This window comes from Talpa occidentalis, unplaced genomic scaffold (assembly GCF_014898055.3).
Source record: "Talpa occidentalis isolate TD23 unplaced genomic scaffold, MPIMG_talOcc4v2.1 talOcc4.2, whole genome shotgun sequence".
NCBI classification, from domain to species: domain Eukaryota; kingdom Metazoa; phylum Chordata; class Mammalia; order Eulipotyphla; family Talpidae; genus Talpa; species Talpa occidentalis.
In genome coordinates, this window is record NW_023602073.1 from 77,928,196 (window position 1) to 77,950,261 (window position 22,066).

Here is a 22,066-nt window from a genome sequence, read left to right on the forward strand (position 1 = left end):
TAGTAAGTGGATTTTGGATTTCTTCCCAAAAGAAGCTAAACTTTAGTGATAGTTGCTATATTATCTCATTCAAACAAAGGTCTGACACAATTAGTATTCTCTGGGGCATACCACCCTCTGCGAGTAACACAATCAGTAATTTAAATATAAATCTTAGCTGCAAACATAGCCCTGGTTATCTAGGCAGTTGTTGTCATACCCAACAAGGCTTTAGAGGTATCTTTGAAATCTCTAGTTTCAAATGCAGCAATGCAGGCAGAGCACACCCACCCCCACCCACACATCCCTTCCATCTCTATTTTACCCATTGGAAACATTGAGATGTTGTCTAAAGAAAGATTTTGACTGTTTTTAAACATCTGATCTCATTGTTCCCAACCCAAATTCTAAATATGGATTTATTTCTTGAGGGAACTTCATAACTTTGAAGTCCCTAAACCTTTTAGGAGCTGGGGAAGAGGGTGAAAAAGAAGACATTTGTGAAAACTTCTACTGACTTGTCATGATGCCATGTTTTTTCAAAACATATTTAACATATTTAGAAATTCACAATGATGTTTGCAAAATAGATACTCAATGTGTCTTGAGATTATATTGATACTTTAATCTCTCTGGCAGCCACATATGTGTATGATTGAAATTATTCCTTTTTTTTCAGTCATTTAAATCTTGCTTTCTAATTCTTAAGTATTTTTGTGTGAATATATTTATCACCTAAAAAAAAAATGAGTGTTTCTATGTAGGTCAACATGTTATAGGGCAGCCCCGATACAAAACAAGGTGCCTGGCTGTGGGTCCTCACCCGCGCACTTAAAAGGACTTATTAATACTTTACTGCAGGCCATTGATGACTTTGGTCTGGAGTGGGGGTGGGGTCCACAAAGCCTGTATGGAATTAGCTTAGAACATCCCTTCCCCCTAACAAACATACACAGAAATGATCACTGACTAAAAAACCTTGTAAATTTGCATATTACTGCTTTAACACAACTAACTATTGTTTGTTTCTGTTATCAAAATTCTCTCAGCAGTCCCACATCACCTGTCAAATACTCCATGGGGAAAAAAAGAGAGAAAACTTTGGTAGTCTTTTTGTTGTTATTGCTGTTAATTACAAAGCTCCAATCTTTTCTGGTAGATTAGCTATTAAAGTGAAAATCACATCTCTAAAGGAATAAGTGAAGAATTCCATTCTAAATAAAATACTCTAAGAACTTATTTTTCTCATCATCTGATTCTTCATTTTCCAGCTCATATTTCTTCATGGCAACAAAACATCAAATAAAAGTTTCTCTGAGAGCCTGGCTCAGACATTGATCTCCCAGTGCCACAAGGGCATCTTCCAGTTGCAAAGGGATCTGGAAAGGCTTTGAGTGATAAGCACTATGCTGTCATCTGGACCAACCAAGACACCATTGCTGCCAAGCTTATAGTAACAGTTGCAGCAGCACCAGGTAAGGATATGCTGTGGCTAAGCCCATTTTATTTTCTATCTGGGCACATTTTGCACCATGACACTTGATATTATTATTTTTTTATTGTTTATTCTTTCCTTCAACATTTTATTTTTATTTTTTTAAAGGTTTATTTATTGATGCATACAAGAGCTGGGGTACAGGCCAGAGGTGAGGAGGGTGAGAGGATTCACCAGAGACAGAGAGGGGAACAGAACAGGATGATCGACCGAAATACACTGCTGAGGGGAGCAGCGGGCAAGACAGGAGAGGTCTGCTGCTCAATGTGGGTTGCTCCCTGGCTGGCCGGGGATCAAACTTGTGCTGCAGAGGCTGCAGACAGCTTCATAGGTTGCGTCTTAACCCCTTGCGCCACCATGGAGGTTTTGTTAGGGGGAAAGGATGTCCTGAGCTAATCCCATACAGGCTTTGTGGACTCCACCCCCACTCCAGACCAAAGCCATCAGGACATTGGGAAAGACAAATCCTGTCACCACCAAAGAGAAGGTGGCTGGGACCTGAGGGTGGAGTTAAGCAGCCAGGTTGGGTATAAAAACCAAACACATGGGCCTTGGGGTCTCTCGCTCTGTCGCTCGCCTCCTGGCTTCACAGCTCCTGGCTCGCAGCCAGCTCTCAGAGTGCCATTTGGGATTCCAGATCGGCAGATCGGGTAGGACGCATTTAAAACTTTACCTCCCATTTTTCTCCCTGAGCTGTACATTTCCTCATTTGCCCTTCCCTTGTAAATAAACCTTTTATTAACCTTTCGCGTGTGCCTGCAGTCGAGCATTGGTAAGTCCTTTTAAGCGCGCGGGTGAGGACCCACAGTCAGGCACCCTGTTTTGTATCGGGGCTACCCTATAACAGTTCGACACTTGATGTTAAAAGGACAGCCATTACTGCTAAATCCCCATGTTGGAGGCACACTCTCCTTCAGTCTTTACTCTCCTTGGATTAGCACTTTTGGCAGCTAACAGCAAGAGCCACCAGGCAGCTGAGAGCAATGGAGTGTTTCCAGGGTTCTACCAATCATTTTTTCCCAGTGATTGTGAGCTCCTTGATTCCAAAACTTCTGCATGTTTTTCCTTCTTTTTTAAGATTATTATTTTTTTTTATAGAAAAACTAAGGTGTAGGCCAGAGGTTTGGGGAGTTAGAGGATTCACCAGAGACAGAGTGGGGAGCAGAACAGGCAGATCTACTGAAGTACACTGCTGCAGGGAGCAGCAGGTGAGACAGGAGAGGTCTGCTGTGACATATGTGGGTTAGCTCCCTGGCCTGGGTGGCACTCAGGCTGTGGTGGTATTATTGCTGAGACTTAACCCCTAGGACACCAAGGAGGCCCTCAGAGCAAGTTTTTCTTTCTTTCAACAGCCTAGAGACTATGAGACAAAATTCCTGAATTGCAGGACTAGGTCACAATGAAAAATTTGATAATGTGATTATATATATATTTCTTTGCCATTTCTTTGACACCTGTTCAGAGGGTAAATGTATTATCAGCTGAACGGATGCCAGACAGGCAGAAAACAGATTTCCATCTCACTGTGTCTGGTAAAGGACGAAAAGCTCTCAACTTTGGCTCCAGTGTGAAATAAGCCATCAACAAGTTCCTGAAGGAAGCGCTGGTCCTGATTATTTAGTAATGGTGATGCAGGAAAATATATGGTCTTTGAATTGATAATCAGACACACAAAAACACAAAAATCATAGATGAAGGCAGAGAGCAGGGCAAAGCCAGAATCCTGCTGCTGACGCAGCAGTCTGCCTGCAATGCACCTTGGGGAAGTCAATAGAAGCTCTTCAGCCACGATGAATGTGTCACAAATCACTCTTGCAATTCTCTCAGCCCATGGCAAAACTCTAATGGTTGATAACTCTGGCATTAGGGCTAGGTCACTATTAAAACCTATTGCTCTTATGTGATCCACTTCACTGTTCTTAGGATTCGGTATCAATTCAAGATAACCTTGGGGCATGTAAACACCATTGATCACTTTTTCCTAAATAAATTAAAGGATAGAGAAATCAGGTTTTCAAACTTGGAAACAAACAAGGGAGGAAGAAGAAGCTTTGATAATGAGGGAAAAAAACATGTTTAGCATCTGTTAGTTAATACTATTTTGATATCAGATAAATTTTAAATATCTTAAAACCCCAAGAGATACTTTTATAAGCAACTCAGTATTTTTCAGTTTTGAAGTCTTTATATGCTCTTAGATCTGAAACATCAGTCATCAAAAAAGGTATAATGTTAAAGAAAATATCTTCCTAGCAAAAGACAAAGGTAAAGCTTTACGGAATTTTTGAAATAATTATAGTCAGAAGTACCTTTTAAAGAAGTTTTTTAGGGCCTCCCCGATGGCGCAGCGGTTGAGCGTTGGGTTGCGAAGCTGCCCGCGGCCTCTGCGGTGCCGGTTCGATCCCCGGCTGCTCCCCGGCCACCGGAGGAGGGTCCCACATGGCGCGAAGACCTCTCCTGCCGCCCGCTGCTCCCCTCTGCAGTGTACTTCGTTCCTTCTGCCTGCTCTGCTCCCCGCTCTGGCTCTGGTGAATTCTCTCGCCCTCCCGCGCTTCTGACTGTACCCAGTGCATGTATAAACAAAACAAACAAACGAACAAAACAAAATAAATAAAACATGCCTCTATAAAAAAAAAAAAAAAGAAGTTTTTTATTTTATGGCATAGTTGAGACTATTTCAGTGAAGCTTTATTTGGGCTTAGTGTACTTTAATTCCCATAGTTAACTGACTCTCAAAAATCTATAATAAAGAATCCTCTTCAGTCCTCTGAGAACAGACTGTTGCCAGCCTTACAGCATACAGGACAGTCGTCCAAACAGGCCTGCTGACCGCTGAGCTACTCTTATCCATTTTCACCTAAGAATGAACTGCCCCACTCTCTGATATTCCTAGAACCACTCCCTGTGATGTGACCCATACCCCTAAAGTTATAATTTCCAAAATTGGAAAGTATTTGGAGCCATCAAGTTAGCATGACCGGATATCACCAAATTTGCTTTCTAGGCCTAGATCTTTCATTAATTACTGGCATGGAGTTGAACAAGCCACTGCATTAGGTCCCTCAGCTCACAAGAGTATAACATGAAAGTATTAGACTAGATGACTGCTTAGGCACTGTCTAGCCATATACTTCTAGGGTTCAATGGACTTGGTCATTTATTTAATTTCTACTATGTGCCACATAATAAGGAAGTGATGAGGTTATCAATTTAAACAGACACATTAGCTATATTAATGGGTGGATAAGAAAATTAACTGACTATAAAGTTTGGTTCGTATAATGTCAATGAATACCGCAAAGTTGGAAAAACATAGTTACATTCTGCAAGACTGATTGTTAATGATGTTACCTCCAAATCCCAAAGAGCATGGCTAACAAAGAGAAAGTAATCCTAGCATAAACAATCGACTGGTCTGTTCTTCTGCCTCTGACCATGAACCTCTGACTCTTGTACTTTCTACCATTTCTACACATATTTTCAAATGTTATTTGATTTCACTGATCCAAATCTGCTGTTATCAGTAATAAATGGAATAAGTTGTACACTTCTTAATGTCTCCTTAATATTTCAACTCACTCAAGCACCTGTGTGGGTATGTTTGTATAAATATATAATGCATCCTGAATTTATACACACATACCTTGTGGAATTTTAATGTACTTAAGTAGTACTTTTAGAGGACTTTAATAGACAATCTCTTAATTCATATTTTCACTGTAAAAAATAATATTTCCCTACTTGTCAGTTTTTTTAATTTGAAAACCTACAAGTTAGTTCTGTTGTATCTATAATGCCAGTGTCTTTTATTCATAAGGCTTCCAAGAGTTTCTGTGATTTAAATCTTTTCTTACATTCATTTGATTGTGAATAATAGAATACAACTGGTTACCATTTCACCCTAATAGACCTTGAAATGTAAAACAGCACACTACTTTTCAGGGATTTTAATTTGTATTTTTCTCAGCACTCTTTCTAACACTGTTATTTTCTTTATTCTTTTTTGAACATTCTAAATTTAAACTACTCTTTATTAAATTGTGGGAAATAATTTATAAGCATATCTTGTTCAAAACAATAAATTACAATATTTATGGACATAAAGCACTAGAACAGCTTCACACACTATAGATCATCATGAATTCAATAAAAATTCTTGCAGAATAGCTCAAATCCTTAACAACTGAAATTTGGAACACAGTAAATGTCACTTTTTCAAATAACCAGATTTATGAGTTGTATAAGCATGTTTTGATTAAAATTAGAAAGAATACACCTTATATGCATATAATTTAAATTAAAAACCAATCCTTTGATAGAACAGAAACAATGTAAGTTGGCTGTAAGGTCTAAATAAGTTAATAAGAATAGTCACCACCAATTTATAATAGGTTTATCCTTTGGATTTTTCCGAAGTTTTCCCTCTATTCTTAATAAATGTTTTTGTTTAAAAAATCAATATTTTTTGATTTACTAAGAAAGACCATAGCTCAAATGAAGACTGAAAGGAAATACAAAGGTTAAGAAGGTATAGTAAAAACAAACCCTGAGACTGGAAATAAAGAATCACAATCTGATAGCCAGCTTTGCCATTAACTGCCTGTACAAACTTTAGAAAACTTTCCTTAACTTTTCTGGTCTTCATGTCCCTCATCTATAAATGAAGAGAATAGGTTATATCATCTCTTCTATCCCTTCATGGTTGAACTTTATAATTTTCAAAACATTTTCTACAAATAGTAAAATATTTAATATTATTTTATAAAGATTGAAATTGCTTTTCACTAAGCCCCAAGTAAATTAGAATTATTGACTCCACATTTTGTTTCATGAATTTCCCACACAGAATTTTATATATATGCAAACACACAATGTTTAAATAGATTTGTGAGGATGAGACTATTTTTAATGTCTATTCATAATAAATTTTCAAAATGAATTATTTAGTCTTAAAGTACAAATATTCATGTTACTATTTATACCTTCACAAATTCTGAAATGAATTTAAAGTATTGTCAAAAATATAGGGCCTCCCCGGTGGCGCAGCGGTTGAGCGCTGGGTTGCAAAGCTGCCCGCAGCCTCTGCGGCGCCGGTTCGATCCCCGGCTGCTCCCCGGCCAGTGGAGGAGGGTCCCACATGGCGCGCAGACCTCTCCTGCCGCCCGCTGCTCCCCTCAGCAGTGTGCTTCGGTCCTTCTGCCTGCTCTGCTCCCCGCTCTGGCTCTGGTGAATTCTCTCACCCTCCCGCGCTTCTGACTGTACCCAGTGCATGTATAAACAAAAAACAAACAAACAAACAAATAAAGAAAGAAAGAAAACATGCCTCTATATAAAAATAAATAAATAAATAAATAAATATATGTATAGATATTGTGTAATCCTTAAATAAGAATGAAATAATAATTACTAGGTAATGGAATGTATTAGAAAACTGGGGCTAAGAATAAATATAGCAATTGAGAGAGAGTACAATGAGTTATATTAAAAATCTCATGATAAACAAGCTATTTCACCTAGCTAAACTTGGGGTGGGGGTGCGGGGGACAAGGGGAGAAGTGGTTCTTATATGTACGGTATTGAACGAAATAATGGTTAAGTATTTTCAATAGCAGTTTGAAAATAAGAAAAGGATGCAGACATTTTCTCTTTATGTCACTTCTACCAATCCTACCAAATGTTGGAAGCATATTAAATTACGCTTGCAAAGTAGTTCTACACTAATATTCTAAATCTGTAGCTTTTACATGCCATGAGTGAAGTAAATTATTAGAAGTTAACAAAAACTGAATAGCAATTGGTTTTATAGTGAAGTCACTCACAAGTGCCTACCTGAAGTGCCAGGTATGTTTTCTCATTGTTTTTCTTTTTTCTTTTTTTTTTTTTAATTTATTTATTTATGTATACAAGAGTTGGGTGCAGGCCAGAGGTGTGGGGAAGGGGGGTTGAGAGGATCACCAGAGACAGAGTGGGGAGCAGAACAGGCAGATCCACTGAAATACACTGCTGAGGAGATACCCAGGCAAGTGAGTAGAGGTCTGCTGTGCCATATGTGGGTAGCTCCCTGGCCAGGGATTGAACTCGCACTGCAGTGACTGCAGATAGCTTCATAGTGCTGTGTCTTAACCCCTTGCACCACCAGGGAGACCCTGTTGTCTCATTGTTTGAAAAATTTCATGTGAATTAGAAATGGCCTGTCCACAGTAAATTTCAAGTTTTATTATCAAAATTAAGTAGCATATGTTCTTGTCTGGATGAAGAGGAAGCTATATCTTCAGGCAAGTCTAAAGAATGTCTTAAGAAATAAAGTTAAGGGACCTCCCTGGTGGCGCAGCGGGTTGAGCACAGCACTGTGAAGCTGTCGGCAGCCTCTGCAATGGCTGTTCAATTCCCAGCCGGCCAGGAAGAATCCCACATGGTGCATCAGACCTCTCCTGTCTCGCCCGCTGCTCCCCTTAGCAGTGCATTTCAGTCAGTCTGCCTGTTATGCTGCCCACTCTGTCTCTGGTGAATCCCCCTCACCCTCCCACGACTCTGACCTGTACCCCAGTTCTTGTATAAATAAATAAATCTTTAAAAAAAAAAAAAAGAAAGTTGAATCTGTTGAATTTCATTTAAAAAATATTTTGAAGAAGCCCAGTTTTCCCTAACATAAAGCAAATGAACAAAATTATAATTCAATATTAAAGTAATAAAAGGAAGATAAAATTTTTTAAAAATGAACTTAGACAAAGCTTAGCTCTAATACTTTAATACTTAGTACTGACATGTCCTTAAATTAAAAAATGATGTTTCAACAATTCAATGATTAATCAGTGATAACAAATACATGACATAAACTAATAAAAAATTTTCAGAAAATCTCAAAGTATATCCAAAAATATACTATTTCTTAATGTTACTATTTTCAAGGGTTTGATATTCATTAAGTCATCCAACAACAATAGGGTTTTTTCTTATCAGAATTAGAAGCTAAAAGGGATATGCTTTTTATCTAGCAAGTTCATTCTATTTAATCACTTCATTCCTTTCATATTTGCTCTTGGGTCTTCTGTTGCAATTTTCTCATGTCAAACAAACTATAATCTTCATAATTGCAGTAAGAAAAAAGATAATTCTGTGGAGGGAAATTATTCAAGGAAGGGCAAAAATTACCAGTCTTAATTAGTTTTGTAATTCTGTTGGGTAAAGAATTGCTGCTTGGTAACTAAGAGTATATATTCAGCTTCTTAAGGAGCAGTAATGTGTTTGGGGAAGGACAAGAGAAGAAATAAAATAAATTATTGGTTTTCAACTGAACTGTTGTATAGATTACAAGAAAATAAGAAAGAGTAATAAGGAAACTTTGCTTGCTAATAATCAAGAAGCTATATCAACCATTACTTTACATGTTAAAACTCTCTTGGAAGAAATATGCAGGGATACTCTTAGATCTGGACACACCAGGGAAGTCTGTATCTTCAAATCTCACATAATGGAAGGTGATTTTTGGCCATCTCTTGTTTAATGTGCTTCATTCTAAAGAAATGAAGTGAAGTCGAAATTTAAGTACTGTTGGGGCCTCCCTGGTGGCACAAGGGTTAAAGTCTCAGAGCTATCAAGCTATTGCCAGCCACAGCGGCCTGAGTTCCATCCCAGGCCAGGGAGGTGACACATGGCATAGCAGACCTCTCCTGTCATGCCCCTGCTCCCCTCAGCAGTGTATTTCAGTCAGTCTGCCTGTTCTGTTCCCTGCTCTGTCTCTGGTGAATCCTCTCACCTTCCCTCCTCCCCCACCAGCCCTCTGTCCTACACCCCTGTTCTTGTATGCATAAATTAAAAAAAAATAAATCTTTTAAAGAAATTTGAGTGTTGTCCCTTGTGTCAACTGTAAAGAATGAGAATTCTAAGTCACTACATCATGATGACTGAGAAGAAAGGGAAGCTAGAGAGTCGTGAGTTAGTCATTATGATTAACAAAAGCCTCATTCATGTATCTGATACCGGTTTAGAGTTGATGTTACCATTCTTTCCCTTCAGCATATTGCCAAGAATACAGTCTCTGCGTAGCTTAGAGATTATCTATCACATCAAACTGGGTGAAAGTTAACATTTTTGTGCAAGTATACAGCAATGCCATATGTAAATACTTAATGAAAATGCCTTTGCTTATGGAAATTAGGATACATTTGCATGACTGCACAGTGTTGGCACCATGGAACTCTGTATGGAGAGGACTACGTTAAGAATTTTAACTTCTTGGGCCTCCCCGGTGGCGCAGCGGTTGAGCGCTGGGTTGCGAAACTGCCCACGGCCTCTGCGGTGCCGGTTCGATCCCTGGCTGCTCCCCGGCCACTGGAGGAGGGTCCCACATGGCGCGCAGACCTCTCCTGCCGCCCGCTGCTCCCCTCAGCAGTGTACTTCGGTCCTTCTGCCTGCTCTGCTCCCCCCTCTGGCTCTGGTGAATTCTCTCACCCTCCCGCGCTTCTGACTGTACCCAGTGCTTGCATAAATAAATAAATAAGGGCCTCCCCGGTGGCGCAGCGGTTGAGCGCTGGGTTGCGAAGCTGCGCGCGGCCTCTGCGGCGCCGGTTCGATCCCCGGCTGCTCCCCGGCCACCAGAGGAGGGTCCCACATGGCGCGCAGACCTCTCCTGCCGCCCGCTGCTCCCCTCAGCAGTGTACTTCGGTCCTTCTGCCTGCTCTGCTCCCCGCTCTGGCTCTGGTGAATTCTCTCGCCCTCCCGCGCTTCTGACTGTACCCAGTGCATGTATAAACAAAAAACAAACAAACAAACCAGCAAACAAATAAATAAAGCATGCCTCTATAAAAAATTAAAAAAAAATAAAAATAAATAAATAAATAAATAAATAAAAACATGCCTCTATTAAAAAAAAAAGAAAAAAAAGAATTTTAACTTCTTAAAACCAGACTATTATAAATCAGAGACATCCTGCAGGGGAGGAGGAGGGAGAGGGATCAGAGGGAGGGAGGGAGGAGCACAGGGGACTGAGGTGATGGTGCACAGGTGCATTGGGGAAGGAAATTCTATGGGGACTACACCTGAGGGTGGGGGAAAGCAAATATTGTCTAAAAAATGTAAAAATGATAAGTGTTAAAATTTTAAAAATCTAAAAAAAAGGAAAAAAAGAATTTTAACTTCTTGAGCTAACACTTTAAAGTTCCTATATGCCTGAAGGTAAAATTGTCTGATTTTGCTTATTTTCTGTGGACTTGGGGTTTGTTTTTGTTTTTTGCTTTTGCTTTGTTAACAAAAGGGTTAACAGTGGCACATGAATCTAAGAAGTCTTCATCTCTGTCAAATTTAAACTTTCTGTAAATCAGCAAACAAAGGTGTTTTTCAAGAATGAGTGTAGGAGATAAAATATCTAGGCTGCTTACTCAATTTTTTAATTAAAAACCTTAAATACTGCATTATTTTCAAGACTTTTTAAAAGATTTTTTCAAATTAATTTATTTATTTATACAAGCACTGGGTACAGTCAGAAGCGCGGGAGGGTGAGAGAATTCACCAGAGCCAGAGCTGGGAGCAGAGCAGGCAGAAGGACCGAAGTACACTGCTGAGGGGAGCAGCGGGCGGCAGGAGAGGTCTGCTCGCAATGCGGGACCCTCCTCCAGTGGCTGGGGAGCAACTGGGGATCGAACCGGTGCTGCAGAGGCTGCGGGCAGCTTCACAACCCAGCACTCAACTGCTGCACCACCGGGGAGGCCCTAAAGATTTATTTTTATTTATTAATGCATACAAGAACTGGAGGGTAGGTCAGAGGTGTGGGGTGTGAGAGGATTCACCAGAGACAGAGTGGGGAGCAGAATAGGTGCTTCAACTGAAATACACTGCTGAGGGGAGCAGCAGGTGAGACAGGAGAGGTCTGCTGCACCATGTGTTTAGCAACCTGGGCTGGAGATAGCTTGATAGCCCTAAGACTTTAACCCCTGTGCCACCAGAGAAGGCCTATTTTCAAGACTTTTAAGATAGCCTGCATATTCTAAAACTTTAGAGTTATAAGAGACTTTGGAGATAAATCATGTAATCCAAACAGCTCATTAGCTGGAGTCCCAAAATAGTGTAACTAGGTACCCCAAATCATACTCTCAATTTATTGCCAAAACTTAAAGTAAAATCTGGGCCTTTTAACTTCCAATGGGTGTCTCATTACTGTTAAATAATTGAATGTATCTAAAGCATATAGGAGTCAGGCATCCAGTATACATCCTAAATGTTAGCCCCTGTCGGAAGACTAGAAGCAAGCAGTGTAGCCACTCAGCACAAACACCAAAGCCCATCTGCCTCCCTCCAAATCCTGCTTTTGTCTTGACAACTTTCTTTTAAAAAAAAAAAATTATTTATTTATGCATACAAGATATGGGGTACAGACCAGAGATGTGGTGGGTAAGAGGATTCGCCAGAAACAGAGTGGGAAACAGAACAGGTGCATTGACTGAAATACACTGTGGGGGGGAGCAGCAGGCAGTCAGGAGAGGTCTGTTGCGCCATGTGGGTAGTTCCCTGGCCGGGGATCGAACTCGTGCTGCAGTGGCTGCTGGTAGCTTCATAGTGCTGCATCTGCATCTTAACCCCTTGCGCCACCAGGGAGGCCCCTGTCTTGACAACTTTCTTATCCTCTATGCCTTGGCTTTCTCATTGATTAAATAGTACCTAATTCATAGGCTTGTTATGCCAATTCAAGTTATTTAACAGTTCCTGCAGATAGTAAGCAACATATAAGTGTTTCTTAAACATATAAGGTGAGCATGATTATTCTAACCCTAGTAAATGGCACCATGATCACTCCTGCATCTGAATACCCATCAATCTGTCACATTACTGACATGGAGCAGGTATAATTTTAATGTGATACCTGAGCATCCTTTTTCAAGATATAATTAGGCTCTAAAAATAAGCATAAAGATTGACAGTTTAAAAACATAGATTAAGTAGATTTTAAGTACATGAAGCATGAGGAAAACAAATTACTGGTTCCACCTATGCAAATATATTAAAGATAATGTCCTGTCACTGATACATTTGGCTACTCTAAAACTCCTGAGGCTTTATAACTACCTTCCATTTAACACAAACAATTAAGCTGTAGCAATTACAATGTTTCATGCTAAATTAGTAGTTGTGTTCCCAGCCTATTCTGAAATATTCTGTATCCTGTCCAAGTTGAATAATGTTCCTTAAGGAAAATAACATTTTCCTTAACATTTTAACATTTTACAATATGGAAATTTTCTGATAACCAGTGTTCTAAACGTAATAAACAGTTACGTAAGCTACATATATCTTAACAACATGAAAACATCAGAAGACATATTCTATGAGAGGAATAAGGTCATTTTATTGGCTCACCAGTAATATCATCCTATACCCATTTTCTTCAGAGTCCTTATCACCATCTGACATAACGTGTAATCACATATTTGCTATCAGTGTTCCCCCACTTTCATGTGAGCTCCAGGACTTAGCTTTACTTGCTGCTGTATCCCTGGTATGTGCAGAAGTGCAGCTATATCGTAGGCACTCAGTAACTATTCCTTTTATTAAGTGGGTTATTAGTTATTTAATTAACATATTAATTTAGTAATATATTGATTTATTGATACATCCTGTGTGATCTGACCTTGTCTATTAACTTGTACAAAGTGGCATCACCTATTTCAGTATCTTCAGTATCCATTTTTTCATTTAAAATTTCAATTATCTCACCAAATATGAAAACCCTATCTAATCTAATTTCATCCTCAGAAATCAACTAATCTTGCTGCATCATTATCTGTATTTCTTTTCTTCAAATCAGTCTTTCTTATGAGTTACAATTAAACCTTTTGGTCATCCCTCCCCAGATGCACATGATGAATAACAGGCAGATAGTTGTCGGGTTCAGGGGCTCATTTGTTTTTCTTACAGGGTGATTCCTGGGAGGTATTCTCCTTTTCCATCCCTCAGAGGACTGATAAATTAAATCAATGTGCTTTTATGGAGGAAGTTTTACTGCTGTGAGTGTTTAGGGGGAAAATAAGAAAACATTTAAAAAATATACCAACATTCTATAGCAACTAGAAGGCCTTAGAGAATTGTTGTCCGTGTTCCGTGACAATGAGGACATATTTCAGTTATAGAGAACAAGTCATGGCCACTTATCAAAGTCAGATTGAATAGGCAGTTAGGTTTTCAGCTATCCATTCAGAAAAGGAAAAGTGCATTCAAAGGTAAACTCAGTAATACATTCTGTTTACAGCAGGTCTGGGATGATCTGCAGATTCCTTTCCCAGGCTCTGGCACCTTCATCCATGTGGCTATGCAGTGAGGTACCCTATTAGTACAAAGAGGACCCCCTCCTCCAGCCATATTATGTCAGCCCACTTGTACAGAAAGAAAGCCCAGGTAAATGAATAACCAGTACACAGCAGGGACAAAAGCAAAAACAATAAATATTAGGGTGGGGGGGGGCAACTTCATTTTGAAAACTCAAAATAGTTATCTCAGAGAAGAAAATATCATGTTGAAATGACTTATTGGGAATGAGTTTTATATTTATTTTTAAATTATGTTTGGTGGTGTTGGGGGTTATAACTGTTTTGGTGATGAAGGCCTATAAAAAACTTAATCTAGCGCTGGGTCAAAGAGAGAGTGTCCGAATTAACCAAGTTGAATCAATAATAGTACTTATATGCCTAGTCATAGTTGATTCGTGCAAAGAGAGTTCATGACTACTATTTCATCAGATTTTTTAACTTAAAACTAGTATCTGGTAAACTCCATATTTTTGTTTATTTTTTTTTTAAATAATAAATTTTATTTTTATATTCTCCCATACAATTGCAAACCCCCCATTCTGACCCCAATCCCTCCCCTCCCGCCCCCCACCCCCAAAAAGTGTCTCTGGTTCATAGTTTTTTGTTGATTTTGATTTTCACTTTCTTATAGTTATTCATTTTCCTGGTCCCTTATTTAAGTTTTCTAGATTCCTGCTATGAGTGAGACCATCCGGTATTTTTCTTTTTCTTTTTGGCTTATTTCACTGAGCATGATCCCTTCCAGCGCCATCCATGTTGCTGCAAATTGCATGTGTTTATCTTTTTTGAATGCTGAAACTCCATATTTTTAAATGACTATGTAAAGCAAAGGCTGCAAACTGTGGAAGAGCCAATATAACCAGCAGATATTTTCCACTTTTAATTATTATAATAATTTATTGGTTTGCACCAGTGTATATAATTTAAGGTTAGGTTCCTACCTACTCAGATGTATGCTGCCACACCATATCCACCACCAAAGCACCCAGAGTCCATCAGAGACCCACAAGGCCCCTTCCTCCTTTGTTCCCATGCTACCTTCCCAACCCCTATAGTAGTCTCAATTCTGTATTCATATTTCTGTGGTTTGTTGGTTTTTTGTTTTGGGGCTTTTTTTGGTTTTGTTTTGTCAGTTCTTTGTTTTGTTTCTCTATATTATTTGTTTTTCTCCTTTTCACTTATTTCACTTAGCATAATCCCGTCCAGTTCCATCCATGTTGGTGCAAATGGCAAGCGTTCATCTCTTTTTATAGGTGAGTAGAATTCCATTGCATACATATACCACATTTTCCTGATTCATTCCTCTGTCCTTGGACACTTAGGTTGTTTCTATACCTTGGCTTTTGTAAATAGTGCTTCAGTGTAAATATATCCCTTCAGATTAATGTTTTGTGTTCTTCAAGTAGATACCTAGGAATAGAATTGCCTGATCTTATGGAAATCTTTTTTTTTTTTAAGATTTATTTATTTATACAAGCACTGGGTACAGTCAAAAGCGCAGGAGGGTGAGAGATTTCACCAGAGCCAGAGCAGGGAACAGAACAGGCAGACCGACGAAATACACTGCTGAGGGGAGCAGCAGTAGCAGGAGAGGTCTGCTCGCCATGTGGGACCCTCACCGGCAGCTGGGGATGGAACCGGTGCTGCAGAGGCTGCAGGCAGCTTCACAGCATGGCGCTCAACCGCTGCACCACCAGGGGAGGCCCTGGAAATCTATTTTTAATATTTTGTGGAAACTCCAAACTGTTTCGCATAGAAGTTAACCAGCCAGCATTTCTGCCAACAATATACAGGAGCTCCTTTTTTCTCCACATCATTACCAACATGGTTGTTTCTGTTTGTTTGTTTGTTTGTTTGTTTGTTTGTTTGTTTGTTTTCCATATGGGCCGTTTCCCATGGGAGTGAGGTAGTGTCTCACTGTGGTCCTGATTTGCATTTCCCTGAACATAAGTGATGGTGAGCAGTTTTTCCTCTGCCTCTTGGCCAATGTATGTCTTCTTTGCAGAGGCACCTTTTTACCTCTTCTGCCAATTTTTGTTTGGGTTCTTTTCTTTCTTTTTATTGAGTTGTATGAGTTCTTTCTAGTTTTTTCATTTTAGCCCCTTCACATATTTTCTTAGTAGTCTTCCTGGTGTTTGGAATCTTTTTTAAATTAGTTGACACTTAAATGTTAGAAAATTTTATATAAAAATCTTGAGTACAAGTTCTATTGAAAAAAACTTGATTTGACAGCACTGAGTAGATATTTCCCCATAGCAACCATTGTCTGGGTGCCTAGGTAATCCTGAGGGGGATACACAGACCCTAATTCATAGATTGACAAATGTTTGCTGTAAAAGACCAAATTGTTAATATTTGTGTAGCTTTGCAGGCCATATTTTATCTCTTATAACTACTCAACTGTGCCATTGCAGCACAAAAGGAGTCATAGTCAATACATAAACTTTACTTACAAAAACCAGCCAGCAACTGAAATTTGGCCCATGGGTCACAGTCTGTCAACCTCTGCTGTAGTTTCTCATAATGAGCACAATTGCCTATTTTCTTCACCAGCCCACCTCACTCATTTGTACTCTCTACCAGGCCCCTGTGGTATTTGTATAGGTAACCCCTAAACCTGTCAGTGCTCAAATTCTTTGCTTGTTGGACAAATCCATGAAGCCCTAGCACAGAAAAATGCAAAGATGTAAGACTGTGGTAGGTAGAATTGTCCCCCCAAAATGTGCACTCCCTAAGCCATTGAGCTTATAGAATATGTTAAACTGCAGGATAAATGGGACTTTGTAAATGTAATTAAGGTTATGAACCTCAAATAGGGATAATGTTTTATATTATCCAGGGAACTCCTTAAATGCAAAAAAAAATCTTTCTCCAGCTATAGTAGAAAAGAGTTGTGGAGGGAAATTCAGAGATTCCAAACATGAGAAGGATTTGCTGGCTCTGAGAGATACAGAGCAGCTTCTAGGAACTGACGTCAGCCACCAGTTGACAACCAGCAAGGTAACAGGAACCTAAGTCAGATATTTAGAATAGCATTCACTTTCAGAAAAAAATTGAGAACCCCTAAATCATATCCAGCAATATAAACCAATGTTACCTCAAAAAAAATACAATTAAAAAATACAATTTAAAAAAATGAAAGACTGGAAACATCCTTCATTTTCATCACAGCCCCTTCATTCTCCAGATGAGCTGTATAGTGGGTAAAGAAAACTATAAAGAACTTCTAAATTACAGGTGTATTATTTTAAGAGTTCTGACTTCCAGTCTGGTAGTCCTCAATCAACATTCATTATCTCTAATTCAAATATAAATTTGAGACTAGTGGTCAGAAGTAGATGTCAGTTTGCTCCAGAGTTCTTACCAGCCTGGAGTTTGGGTTTGATTCACCACCTGGAGCACCAGCTGATGTTGGGGGGACAGGGCTTTTTCATTGCTATCTGGGAGGTCCTTGTCATCTTGTGGCAAATGAGCCTCAGCCGAATCAGGTTCTGTGACTGGTTTGTTTGTATCTTTCCATTTGTGGCACAATAAAGAATAGCAATAAAGAAAAATGTTAAGATATGCTGCCATTGTTTTCAACCTTTTTTCAATATGATATGGAGAAGAATACTTGAAAATAACAATTTATTTGTAGGTAGTAACATACCACATCAGAGGCAGTGAGAAGGATTTTCCCTGTTTGCATGTCATAAAGGAGTGCATTGTCTTAAAGAATTTAAAAATATAATCAAATCTATAAAAATTCCAACTTCTTTTATTGTCCCATGCACTGACCATCCCTACTGTCCCTGCCTTTGGACACTACTATGATTGATCCTGTTGTTATCCAAAATGAACTCCTAGTTTCAGCACAGCTTTGATATATTGAGTCCAATTGGAATGTCAACATGTGGTATGAAAATTTGTTCCACACCTTTATCAAACCTCCCAAATCCTTAGTAATGACCTTTGTACTCTTTCTCAGAGCAGAAATGTGATTCTTTTTCAACATATAAGTCCTTTTGTTCTTCCTCTTCTTTTCCACTATCATCATCCTAGTTTTAACCTCTTAAATTCTGAACATTTGGTTATTTTTAGAACATTTTCATTGTAAATATTTTGGGCATCTTTTATATTACTTATATAGGAATAAATTTTATTTCTTTGTTTTTGTTGCTCTCACAGAAGAAAAGAAATTGTTTCCAAACAGGAGGGCAAAATAGAGCATGTCAGTGACCACATATTCTTGATGGGTCATGGAAACTAAGATACCTTACAAGTTGGACATGTCCATTTATCCTACTTCAGTTGAAAAATTATGTGACTTCATAACTTTCTTCCTTTTCCTTCTTAATTTACTCTTCCTACTGGTTTCATTCTCATTGCTTTCATCCCCTGCATCCTATAATAAATAAATAAAATGCCAAATAACAGATCATGCATACAAATAAATTTGATGTTAAGATAGTATGATGATGGGATAGCTAAATTTCAAATTGAGTATAAGTAACTTCTGTAATGAGGTAAATTTTGTCACTTCTATATCCACTTGAATAATTCAAAATTAAGAACCCCAGGCCTCCCTGGCGGTGGAGGCGGTTGAGCACAGCGCTGTGAAGCTGTCCGCAGCCTCTGCAGTGCCGGTTTGATCCCCGCTGGCCTCGGAGCAATCCACATGGCGAGCAGACCTCTCCTGTCGCACCCACTGCTCCCCTCAGCAGTGTATTTCATCACTCTGCCTGTTCTGTTCCCCACTCTGTCTCCGGTGAATCCTCTCACCCTCCTGCGCATCTGGCTTGTACCCCAGTTCTTGTATAAATAAAATCTATAAAAAAAAAAATTTAAGAACGCCAACATTCTGCTGACAGGCTGAATTTTCTGTATCTCCTTTTATATGCGCACCAAAAATATCATCAAGTAAAGCGTTTGTCCAGTTGGTCAAGTTTTCTAACTTTTACCACTCTGAGGTATTTTATATTATTTATTCCTAAATAAATTTACCAAACCCATTTCAGCTAAAGAAAAAGTCCTCTTTATGTGACTTCTGTCATTTTAAAGTCTCTAACTTTTTGAGCAAAGGTATACGTACCTAAAGAATTAGATAGTCTTTCATTTTCCTTACCGTCATTTTTATTGTATTAATAATTATTTTATTTCAAAAACATAGTTGCATTCATACAATGCTATGTTGTGACTATATTTTACATGTGTAAACAAATGTCATAATCAAACTGTTTTATAGCTTGGGGAAATAAAAAAAAAACAAAACAACATTTTAAGCCAAAATAACCTAACTTTTAGAATGTAGTTCTTTTCTTTGACAGGGTCCCTTGAAGGACTTGTCAAAGGCTATTCCCAGCAGGAAGTCAGGCAGTGAGGCTGACGCTGGGGTTGGGGAGTGCAGGTATCTCTGCAACAACAGTAGGCTGAGTCAGCCCAGCAATCCCAGGACCAAAAGCTAACACTGAAAATCATTTAAATGTTTAAGAAAAAAGAAATTGACTTTAGTATTTTTTCATGAGTTTGTAAATTCTTCATTGTGACTTGAGGGGGGAAAAAAAGTGTCAGGTTAGTGTCAAAAACCACATTCTAAAATGTTTTGAGCCATTGTCTTTTTCAAGAGCAGGTTCTGAGAGATTATACAAATATATGTCCAGATTGGCTTCTGAGGAACAGTTATACCAATTCTCAGTAAAAATAATTTACCCTCAGTAGACTAAAGGAGGAAAAAAGAATTTCACTTTATGTGTTTGTTTACAATTATGACACATTATTACTATTGTTACTGTATTAAAGATATCACAGATACGGTCTTTTTAATGATTTTAAAGTTTCACTTAGAAAATTATAGTTTTTTTCACTCCAGATAATCTTATACTTAGATCATATGACATTTGTGAGACATAGTTTAATTTTTTCTAGTAACTTAGGATCTTATAGAAATATATGTATAAATTTTCCCACATACTTTTGATAGGACTCTAACAGTGATAGTCTTAACACTTTGTACTTAACACTTGCATATCTTCACCACTTCTAAAATGCATTGCCATAAATATACATAATTATCTTTTGATAAATGTTTTTATATACATATCTCTTTTTTATCTAAATCTTCCTTGCCAGGAACATTATAACAAAGGAAACACAGCAGACTAACTTTTGACTTAGTTTGGCCCATTAAAGATCCCCACACATACATATCGAAGGAATCAAATGAGAAACCTTTAACACTCCTTCTAGCTTTAAACTCCAACCTGCAATTGAACAACACTATACTAAAAATGAAAACTTTGTGGGGCATTTTTTCTCAGCATAGCCCTCAAGATCGTAAATCTTCATTTTACAAAGGAGAAATTTGAGGCCCAGAGTCTTGCCCAAGACTACAAGGTGGATGGAAAATACAGTTTACACAGGTCCTCTGATTTTCAAAACACTAGTCTGTTTCCTAAATGCCAGAGATTCAAGCCCAGAGAAATTCATTGTATTAACACTCACCTGAATGCATACAATCCTTTTCCAAAGATAAAACAAAGGTAATTCACCTACCTACCAACCTTAGAGTTTCACTAAAAAGAGCCTGAGAACTAAGACATAGTATGTACCTCTGACTCCATATAGGTGCTTTAAATCTTTTTTTTTTTTTTCAATTGAAAGATAGATTTAGTTCAGTCCTTGGATTTCCTTTTATGTACTAGGATGATCAGAGTATTGACATAGCTATAATAGCTGAAACAAATTTAGTGGATGCCTGCTTTATCCCACCTCTAGTAGAGTATTTTTATTCTTCGATCTTTCTATTATACTTAGTTACAATGTGAATGATGTTTGAGTAAAATAAAATAAAATTCTATGACCATGATTCATCCTGATTTTTCTCCTAAGTATAAGTCCTTTTGGGGCCTTGATTATTTAATCCATAAATCTGCTATGAATATAATCATAGTTATAGTTACAAGTATTTTCATACAGGCATTTTTTATACTTAATTTAATATTCCCAAAACAACCGAGGAAACCTCTACTATTACCTGCATTTTTGGCAAGGCAGAAATAGGTTCACAAGTGTTAAGTGCCTTGTTCAAGGTCATCTGACTGTCAAGGAAGAATGGGAATTATTTGGAGATTTTCCCACATCACCACAGCCGGAGAATTGACCGAGATAGAATTCCATTTCTATTACATAATGTTATCTGCATGAGTCATAAAATTTGTACACTCAACTTCCTCCATTATCTATTCTTTTTCAATTATGTGTCTTTCCTGTGTACATGTGAGAATCATCTTAACTAAGTCACCACCAGCTTAAACGTCGTAAGTCCAAATCCTGGGTGCTATGGGCAATCTACTATGGGTAAGACAGTCAAACACACAAAGTAAATAAGACATGGTCTCTTTCATAAAGAATCTTACAATATGAAATAGGTAACAAAGTGTTATTGCAGAAGTTGAAGGCTTCTGTGTGGTAAAGATAGATGTAGTTCAGTTACCTCGCCTTGGGGATAACAAAGGCAAACACACCAGACAGATAGTGCAGAGAGGCTGTGGGCTGGATGGTGAACACTGGAGCTGACACCCCTTCCCGGGAAGGAGTCTACACTACTCCTAGCATTCATTGTCATGACAAAATGACCCCAGTGTGGCCAGTTTTCCAAATTTTGCAGGAAAGCCAGATATCTGGATTTTTATGCAAAATGTTAGGATTTTTAATGTCAGCAATTGATTTAAAGTATAAACTAGGAAATAAATAAGGAAGTTACTGAACTACCACATAACTAGGTCTCAAAAAACTAGCAAGGTGTTCAGAATATGAGTAGTACTAGAGGGCCCCTGGGCACAGTGAAAGCAGCAGGGGTATCTAGAGTGGTACTAAGAGATAATGGTCAAAATATTTAGCCATTAGTACAACTAACAAAAATAACAAACTGTTATTGTACCTACATCATATCAGTTCTCTTCTCTTTTTAAATTAATAATTTAATGGAATTAACATTGGTTTACATAGTCATTTGCATTTAAGAATTGTAGGGTGCCCCTCCCTTCAGATATTGTTGCCATAGCCTGGCCACCACCAAAGAACCCATGGTCTAAATGCTTTGTATGTATTAATTTACTTGGTCTCAAAACAACCCATTGAACTAGGTATATTCTCATCCCCATTTCTTTGACTTTCTTTGAGTCAATCAATGACTAGTTAACTAGATCACATATCTTTTAAGGGCTAGGATTGAATATAGGCAATTGGCTGCAGAATACAAGTACTTTACACATCCTTAATGAATACAGTCATTAACAGTGCACCCACATCATTGATG

The 22,066-nt window shown here is 38.3% G+C and overlaps 1 protein-coding gene across 1 annotated transcript; it reads right to left on the bottom strand.

Moving 5' to 3' along the window:
• Positions 1 to 1,193: 1,193 nt before the first annotated feature.
• Positions 1,194 to 18,880, bottom strand: LGSN (lengsin, lens protein with glutamine synthetase domain). The gene is given in 11 exon segments (XM_037518733.1): positions 1,194 to 1,387; positions 1,390 to 1,424; positions 1,426 to 1,517; positions 2,320 to 2,390; positions 2,393 to 2,526; positions 2,796 to 2,972; positions 2,974 to 3,448; positions 8,870 to 8,948; positions 8,950 to 8,989; positions 18,030 to 18,154; positions 18,875 to 18,880. Coding segments are annotated over 11 exon segments (1,428 nt in total).
• Between the last annotated feature and the right edge of the window lie 3,186 nt (positions 18,881 to 22,066).